The 9,605-nt window shown below is 36.9% G+C and overlaps 1 protein-coding gene across 1 annotated transcript in view; it reads left to right on the top strand.

Moving 5' to 3' along the window:
- Window positions 1-9,605, top strand: part of SCAPER (S-phase cyclin A-associated protein in the ER) — a 258,080-nt gene that overhangs the window by 88,721 nt on the left and 159,754 nt on the right. Inside the window, exons 2-3 of the mRNA XM_009330071.1 lie at window positions 1,797-1,872; window positions 5,464-5,581. Coding sequence (XP_009328346.1) covers window positions 1,810-1,872; window positions 5,464-5,581 — 181 coding nt within the window. The 5' untranslated portion in view covers window positions 1,797-1,809. The remainder of the gene's footprint in view (window positions 1-1,796; window positions 1,873-5,463; window positions 5,582-9,605) is intronic.

Genomic DNA, 9,605 nt, shown 5'->3' with positions numbered 1-9,605 from the left:
GGCTAGGCCTTGCCGTCTGGGGGAGCTTGGCCGGGCGCCTTGCCGAGGAGCGGGGCTCCGGGGCCCCCGGGTGTGCCCCGCGGCAGCCCTGCCTCAGCCTCGCGGTGAACGGGGCCTGTCCCTTCCCAATAAGCTGCTTCTCCGTCATTCCTGCCCGAGCCCGCAGTCGTGAACAAGTCTGTGAGGGAAAACTTGGAATTGCTCAGTCTGAGGGGGGATGCCTGTGCTTGTAAACCTCGCCGTTACTTTGGTTGCACAGCTCCACCTTTCTTGCGGTGTGAAAGTTGTATGTCTGGAAGGGAGAGGCACACCTACTGAGAACACTCACTGCCAACGCTTAAAAACTGCCATAAGGTGTATAAGTATTTGCATTTTAAAAACTACTGATGATGTGCATGGTTTAAACTGATGGCCTTCCTTCGCTGTCAGAGAGAAAATCACGGTTTCAAAAGCTGACAGCACAGGAGGTCCTGCAGCGTACTCGGGTAGGGTTTGCCTTCTCTACACTTAATTTCTAAATACAGATTCTTGTTTCTAAATTATTTCCAAATGCCCTGCAGTACTGGGAAAATATTTGGGCCCTCAGTTTTTTTCCTTGAATATATATGTCAATTTAATGACCTTTTATTACACCTTAATTATAATCAAGATAATTTGGTGGCAAAAGCACAGTTTTCTAAGATACCTCAGTGTTTGAAGACTCCGCATGCTGGGCCTATACTGATGTCTGAAGTGATGCTGAAATACAATCTTATATTTTGTTTTCAAAAACTCAGCTTCCTTCAACCAGCTGCAGACCGTTTCAGTTTTTGTAAGCTCAGTAGGTTGTCTTAAAGCATACAAACAAGTGCAAATCTTAACAACTGCCTGTTTGTTGACATAGGTTTTGGTATTTACTTGTAGAAAAATGAGCAATTTGAGGAGTACAAGATGTAATATGAGAACAAGGGAACAGCCCACTTAAAGCAGTATCAGTAAGGATAAAGACCAACAAAACCCCACTTTAGATCTGATTAAAGGTTAATCTTGTTCTGTTACCTAATATCTGATAATTTAGAAGTGTCTTTAGCTTCTGGTTAACGTCTGATTCTTCAGAAGAATAAGAACTGTTGCAGGAGAGTTTTTGCACTGTAATCAGTAGCTGGCTAGAATTTATTTCAACCTTGAAGCCAAGGGTTTAATTTTATTTCAGAATTTTTATCACTCTTCTGGAAAGTCTTGATAAACCTACAAATTAGTCCCTTGCACTTCTGCATTTGTGGCAATGGTTCTGTAGTGCAAAACTGGATAAAAGTATTCACTTTCTCAGAGTTGACTTCTACGGGCACCATCACATCTTTTTTTTTAAATGAGAACAGAAGTTCTCCATTTTATTTTCCTTCACCACTAATTATCTGATACCGATTTCTTGGTATGGCTCTGATTAATTTTTCTTTTTGAACTAATAACTAACTTGCCTGGTCCTCTATCACAGGAAGGATTATTCTGCTTGCCTTTCGCTATTCTAGAGCAGTCCGTGCAATTATTTGTTTTAAAGTTTTAATATTCTTTGTACTGTTTACTACCTTACTACATATACATTTACATTTTTCTGTAGGGTCACTCTCTTTTTGTTTTCTTCTTGGGCGTTTGGCTACTTTTAATAAGGAGCAGTCAAACACTTTACAAACGAAACCATCTTCTGAAAATCTTACTGTGTTCATCAGATGTCCGTGACACAAATGCTGCTAAGAATCTAAAATTAATTTTAGAATTGGTTTAAGTGAAAATGATTAATTGTATTTATTTTGACACAGGTATGAAAACTCAATGGGGTCATCCAAAAATGTAATAAGTGAGCCTGCTGATGTGGAGGAAGGCTATAACATGATGGTAAGACATTCAGCTACTATAACAGTGTCTAAATTTTCATGTTGGGATTCACTGATAAATTGGTTCATTTGTACCTTCTCTGAAAGTATTGATTCAGGGAACTGAATCCATTTAATTTTTTGACACCATGATGAGAAACTTTCAAAAATGAATTTTACTGTAGAAGAAATCTGAGTATTTCTTCTGTTTTTGCATAATTTCTAGTTGTGTTAGTATATCGTTTTTTGGACTTTAAGACATTTGTTTCAGCTGATTCCCATTTTAAACTGCTTTCATCCTACCTGTGCTCTAGTGTAAGACCGTAAAGTTTGGTTACACTAATAGAGTGGTGTTCTTTGAAGTAGCTGAGGTTAGAGCTGAAGTAATTTTCTTTGAGAATGCAATGGAGGAAACTGGTGGTTTTGTTTACAGCAATGTATTTATATATATGAACACCATTAAAACAAGAATCCTCATAAAAGGTCTTTTAATATTCATATCCATGCAAAGAAGCAGTACAGACTAAATCAGAAAAATTGGCTATTTAAGGCTAAACAAATCTGTAGTCACCCCTTTTCCCTAACAGATGATAGTATCTACAGCACTTGGAAGAAGGTAACTTCTTCGGATAGTTAAGTAGCAAATAGGAGGGATTCAGGTTGAGGAAGCGGTCAAAAACCTATGTATCAGTATCGCTTCACTCATATGAAGGAGAGTATTAAAGCTTGCTCTTGTCATTGTCAAATGAAAAGACTGTTGATACCCACCACGGCCTTTGGCACAATAGTTTACACTTCATTATTGCTAACTGTCCCGTTAAGACCTCCTTTAAGGGTTTGTTGTTTTCTTTTGACTGACGTCTAAGTTATGGAGACTAGAATTTTAAGGCAGGCTCTAGTTTCATGATACAAAGGACTTGGAAATGTCATGTTGAGATACTTTTGCTTTCCTTATAAGCATTTCTGGCTTGTAAAAAAAAAAAAAAAAATTAAAAAGTCAGTTTGGTGTGGACTAATGCAAAGTTTTACACTCAGATGGGAGTAATGATCTCCAGAAATAAGGGTGGAAAACAACTGTCTTGGCGGAAGTTCTGCAGAAAGGATCCTTGGAATTATAGAAGGTCGTATGTGCAACAAGAGAAATTCTGCTTATATGTTAGGAAGGGTTGGGTCTGCTCTGACCAGGGGACGGGGACTTGGGGATTGGACTAGACCTGCAGAGGTCCCTTCCAGGCTGTGGTGTTCTGTAACTGTGTAAGTTGTGCTAATTTGTGTGTGATATGTCATGACATATGTGTTATGAATCACCAGTGATGAAAAGGTAATATCATATTGCAGAAAAAACCCATGCATCATTTTGAGATAATTAAATGGGATTATCATCTGTAAGATGTGAATAACCTGTCCACAGTATTTAGCATTGAGAAAGTCTTCACTGAAGTATTTGTATCTGCTTTTGGACATTGTATTTCCAAGACAGATGTGAATCAGTTGGAGACAATCTGGAAGAGAAAACTGCAAGTGCTCAGATTCAGAAAACTTGACATCTGAGATCTGGAAAACATGAGAAAAAAGATTAAAGGAGTAGAGATGGTAAGCCTGGAAGATAGGAAGACCAATGAAGGTTGACATGGAACATAACAGCGTAAAAAAATAATAGGAAAGAAAAAAATTCAAATGGTTTCTAAGTCCTCTGTGTATGGCAGGAATGAGTGGGCTTATGCTGTAGGAAAGCCATAGTTAAATATTATGTAGATTGTGCCGAGTGAACAATGTCTGCTGGTGGAGGATTTGAAAGAAAAGATGCAATAGTTGAGGAAAGATTTGTTTGTTTAGTTATTTTATTTTTGGCAGTTGGGGATGCCATAGATAGCTTTACTTCCAGCTAAGGTGAGTGTTTGGGTCTTTTTTTGAAGATTTGAGAATAAATTAATGCAAAATGCAGGCTGAACATTCTTCCTGCAGTTTAAGACAGACACATTTCAGAGGCGATTAAGTTAAAATTATTTGACTCTGTTCTGAAGTAAACTACCACAAGTATTTACATTGGGAGTTTATACAGTAGTTTAAAAGTGATTTTAAAACAGTTATGTGACATTCATGGATGTTTAACCCTTAGATCAACGATGGAAAGTGTATTGTTAAACAACAAGGGATTAAAAACCCAAACCAAACTTGATTCAGTAGAAATGGTTACTCATACTAAAAATTCCTAGCGAGAATAGGCAATTAATGATATGGAATAAGGATAGACTAGAACCAGTTTAGTACAGATCCTGTTTTTTATGTCCTTTGCTTGGGTTTATTTGGGCCAAAATATATAATTTGCTTTATTTATTTCGTTAGGTTTTCCGAAAGTTCACTTACCTAGCTGTGCTATTTTTTTCTTTGTTTTCCTTGTATTACATGGTGATATCTCTAGGTGGGTCTGTGGAGCACTAGATGGCACACTGCAGCTTTGAAACAAGCAATTGAGGACATCTGGATGAGAGAAACCTAAGTTAAATATTATTGTATAAGCACTGAAGTAAAAGCAGTTTCTGATTTGTGTTGTGTTTCCTACCACCTTAATAAATTATAGCCACTCATCTGCTGTATTCATTTTTACTGTATTTTCTTTTTGATGTTGTACTAGTACTCTAAAACAAAGTGGTTGCAGGCTTGAGTCATATGACGGTAAGAACGAAAAGAGCAAAAATGCATCTTCTGATTATTGCTACAGAAAATCAGTCTCTTCATGCCTAAAATAATACTTAGATTTATGTAACTTCTTTGTGGTTAAGTTTGTCAGTGTTTAAAGATAACTTGGTCAGCAGTTTTGTGCTATCATGGTACATAAATTTATCATTGCAGTGTATAGTTTGGCTTTGTTTCAAATTATTTTGAATAATTGAATAGCTTGATATACTGTAGAAGAGGCAAGATTTTATCTAATTGACATCTGTCAGTTGATACAAATATTTCTGAATAGATTTGGTTTCAAATATCTTGCGATGGTGTATTTTGCAAGTGCAAAGAAATATGTCTATTAGGTAAACGAGGTTTATCCTCAGCGTCTCTCATTCTGCCTTTGAACAGCTGCCGCTTTCTAGTAATAACAGCTAACTTTAGTTGCCAGGAAATCCTTTCTAGGTTCTTGTCTTCTCAGTGAAAGAGGGGTGGTTTTTTATACGTTTCAGATGGTTCCGATAAATCTCGTGCCTTTCTCCAGGCTCTCACCAATCAGCTAACACATGTATTTTGGTCTCATGCAGCTTTTATCTTGACTAATTAGTTCTAATTAACACAAGGTAACTAAAATGTTTGTGAAGTCTACTGTGATGCTCTAGCAACATTGACAATCAATTAAATGGAGGTTAAAAATGTGTGGTGTAGACATACCCATCCTGAAGGCTGGGTAGTAACTCTTATGTCATGTTGCTGAATCAGTCTGCTTATCATGCACAGAAATGGTTGTGAAAATGAGTATGTACACCTGTTTTGGATATTTGAGGAAAATTCAGTACCCGTGCACCGTACTTTGGATGGTTTAACTTACTGGATGAAATTAACATATCAAAACAAAAAATTATGTTTTATATTTATATTACATCCCTGTATTTCTTGTTTTCAGGCTTCTTTCCAACGCTCTAATAGCCATGACAAAGTGAGGAAAATAGTTGCAGAAGAGGGACGTACAGCAAGGAACCTAATTGCATGGAGCGTTCCACTGGAAAACAAAGAAGATGATGGTATGTATTCAACGGTCTTCCACCAGCTTTTTCCACTTCCGTCCCTTTGTCCACTGGCGTTGCTCGCCTGGAAACATGTTTCTTACATAGGATTTCTCTATAAAAAACCAAATGGTTATGTTTAGCTACGTAGTATAATTTTAAAGCTTTTTTCCAAAATGCACCCTGCAGTTGGCAGAACGCTTTATAAAACCTTCAGAGTGACAGATTAAAAACTGTTTTAATTTGGTCTTTAAGCAACATCTAAGACTGTTCTCTCTTGCTGATATTATCAAGATACCTGCATAATATAATAATGTTATCTTAAAATATTGGACTTTGAAAAGGCTGTTAAAAACCCATCTCTTGTAACTTGGGAATTCAGAATTGTAGGGATCGCTTAGAACAATCCAAGAAATTGCTCTCTGTGCTCTAAAATGTTTGGAAGTTTCTTTTAGTATCACTTCAGTCTGTGGTAAACATCTGTGAAGAATCTTTAAGGAAGGGGATATGTGGGGACAGTTTTCCATAGTGCAAGTCCTCAGAACAGTTTTGTTATTGTTGTAATATTCTCTTGTGGTGTGATGACTTAAGGAGCCAGGAATTGACTTCAATTTTTATACTGCTCAAGCTGTTCCAGATGTCAGAATGCTGTTTTTGAGGACTTCATCTCAAGTATTTTTATAGCTCACATGTTGCTGTAGAGGTGCTGCTGCTTTTGAGACTTAGGTAGGAGTATCTAAAAGTAAATTTTTTTTTTTTTTTGCTGTAGGGGTGGGTGAACACTGGAACAAGTTGCCTAGAGAAACTGTGGGCAATCTTCATCCTTGGACATGCTCAAAACCTGACTGGATGTAGTCCTGGGCAGCCTGCTCTAGCTGACCCTGCTTTAAGCTGGGAGGTTGGGCTAGATGATCTCTAGAGGTTCCTTCCAACCTCAGCTGTTCTGTGATTCTGCCAGTGGAAAAGATATTTCTATGAACAGTTATGTCCAAGTTACAAGATAATTAACCCTATGTCTGAAGGAAACTGAAGCAAAGCTTAAGCTGACTTTGGCTTGCTTTATGCATTAAGGTGCATTTGTGGGTTTTTTTTGTTTTTTTTTTTTTCTTTTAAAGCTGAAAAGTCTAAAGTGACAGAAGACAATGAGGTGCATGAAAACCTATTGAGATGTTTGTATGTGGACATTTATATAGGTTTTATCAAGGAAATTATGTTCAGTTCAGAATGCATAGCTATACCTCTGTTGAACAATGACAGGCAGAATGACAGATAACTTACATTTATCAGCTAAACATCTTAAACCTAATTACAAATGTCCACGTTTACAGGCTTTGGTTTCCGGTTCTGACCCTTTTACTTCAGCATTGTCCCAGCTATCTTAGTACATTTTGTATAGCAGCAGCAGAAAACCAGGTACTGTGAATTTTTGTTAGCTACATGTAGGAAGAGAAAATGGCAATAATTTAAGACTTGAGCATAACCTGACCAATTCGAATGCGTACCTCCCAGCTTTGGATCACATGCAGCAGCTACTCAGTTTATTATTACGAATATGTGGATTTGTAAGTGGGCCCGTTCTGTGTTCTTACGGCAGCTTCATTTACATCTGTCTCCAGGAGGTGCATTTATCTATTTGCTAGTCTCACAGTTCCCTGCGTGTTCTTGAGTACATTAGTAGATTTGTTGATATTATTGGACTAGTCACATATGTCATTTAAGCAGAATTAGAATTGGGACCTAAATTATTTGTAGATTTTGAATTACACTTTTGGGAAAGGTAGTAATGTGAGTGAGTTTATGTGAAAGGAACATAGAGTATATTTCTAACAGTATTTTTTGAGCGACTTGTGAGTTGATTCAATTTCTGTTTAGAGAGTCTTATTTTTTAATACTACCTTGCTTGTAATATTTAGAAACTTTCAAATAAGACTTCTTCCTTAAAAATGAGTGAATGTGAGTTGTAGATGAATGTTTGCTCCAAGTCTTAATATTTTCTGCTAAAACATGAAGAATGAATGTAAAAGTGAATTTTTAGCCTTCATTAAATAGTTGTTATGTATGATAATTAAATCCAAGTAGCTGTATTAATTTCCTTCTTCTGGTTGTATTAGCACCATTGTAACTTTTAAACTTCTTGTCACTGGTGCTTGCTTCTTTTAAAAATTTCTTCATTAAATCGTAGGCTGACCTTTTTGCACAATACAGAGAATCTGATGATAATTGCCTGATGGGAAATTTCCCTGTGGAAAGGAACTTGTGGCTAATGAAAGTCTGGCAGAGCCAGATCCTTTATCTTTTGACCCTTGTCTTGGCATAGAGGGTATATATGTTGGTGTCAGTGAGCTCTGATTCATTTTATGCTGATCTTTCAATATGTATTTTGTCCCTGAGGAATGATACAGCAATATTATGAATTAGGACAGTTCTAACTCGTTCAGGGGTTGTGTAAGTCAGGCTAAAGGTTCAGGTTGCCTGAGCCAATCCTGTAACTCTTCTGTACAAAGCAGAATTTTGTCTTTGGGCAGTTTCTTCTGCTCGTAATGTTCAGAGGTATTGCTTTGGCAGTAACAGTGTGTGATTTAACATTTTATGTTCTATACTGTTATTCATTATGAGATTCTATTTTTTTCTGCAGAAACAGTGAGGGTATGGGCATTTGTTATTACTTGTGGTAGTGTTATAGAGGGTTGATAAATTAAAATGCTGGATTCGTTTTTTGAGTTTGTATCCTTTCTTTTTCTATTTCCTTTAAAAATTGTGTGCTTGTGTCCTTCTTGCCATTTAACTTTAACATTTCAGAATTTTTTCCTTTGTAATTATTTTATATGCCTAGCATGAAATTTGAGGCACTGCATGCAGATAAGCACCACACACAAATTTTATTACAAAATCTAAGCTATGCTATTAATAACAGTTAAAACATCCCAGAGGCTTGATATTTAAATGTTAATAGAAGGTAAGGTACCTTTGGAACTTTAAGAGATGTGTCAAAAAAATTGGAAAACCTTGTATCTGTAACTGTTCCCTTCTTATTTCCTATTTGTTTAAAATCACTTGGGCTCTCGCCATATAGAATTCATTTGTAGATTAAGCATTTCAGGCTAAGGAAACATATTTTATTGGTTGAAAGGTACCTGGCACACTTTGGGGAGCCTGCAGTATGATCTACTCCTTTAGCAAAAGCCTGATGGAGTAAATAGGTTTTGCAGCATATGATGAAAGTCATGAAACTTGGCTCTCTTTGGCCAAGTAAGGAGGCTGTAAGAGCCATGACTGAAAACATTGTGTGTAAGCCCTAGCAACATCAGATCTGATTGTAACTGGCAGAATATAACACGAAGGGAAGGCTCATAAGTTTCAAAACTTGAATTTCACTGAAATGAATGGGAATCCAGTCTAGCGCTGGTAGGTGAATACAGGGCCATTATATTCTAGATGAGACAGTGACAGTGATTTGTAAAAGTAATTTTGTGCAAAATGTATTGCTGTAATTCAATCTGGAGGTGGAAAAACATGGAGAATTTTGGTTATACCCATGCTTTAAAGCTGTCATTTCTCCAGATCCTTAGCATTGTATGGTTAGAAAAATCGTATCTACTACTGCTTTACAAACTTTTAAAAAGATATGGTTTATAATAATATTAGAAACTTCAATATGCTTCCTCAGCTAAAGGGTCAAAAATAATCAGTCTCATCTGGTTGCTTCCTCCAGGCAGATGCCTCTGCCTTACTTTAAATGAGGTTCAGGCAACCAGGTCTTATCCAAGCCTCCTTTTTGCGAACATGTTGCTTACGATGGACAACTGCATCAGCTGGGCTAGTAAGATAGATTCTGGAGTACAGACTGGTTATATGTAGCAATGGCACTATAATGTAGACTGACTGTCTTACAGGTTTTATAGATAACGTGGAAGAAGAGAGGAGACAGAGTAGATTTCTCACACTGTGTATAAGAACTGGAGGAAAACAACAGACTGCTTACCCGGTTGTATCCTCAGATTCATTCAAGGAGATGAAAAGAAATATAATTGAAAATTGTTGT

Source organism: Pygoscelis adeliae, unplaced genomic scaffold, assembly GCF_000699105.1.
Source record: "Pygoscelis adeliae isolate BGI_AS28 unplaced genomic scaffold, ASM69910v1 Scaffold298, whole genome shotgun sequence".
Classification (NCBI taxonomy): Eukaryota; Metazoa; Chordata; class Aves; order Sphenisciformes; family Spheniscidae; genus Pygoscelis; species Pygoscelis adeliae.
The sequence above is the reverse complement of the archived record's forward strand: the minus strand, read 5'-3'. Positions and strand labels throughout refer to the sequence as shown.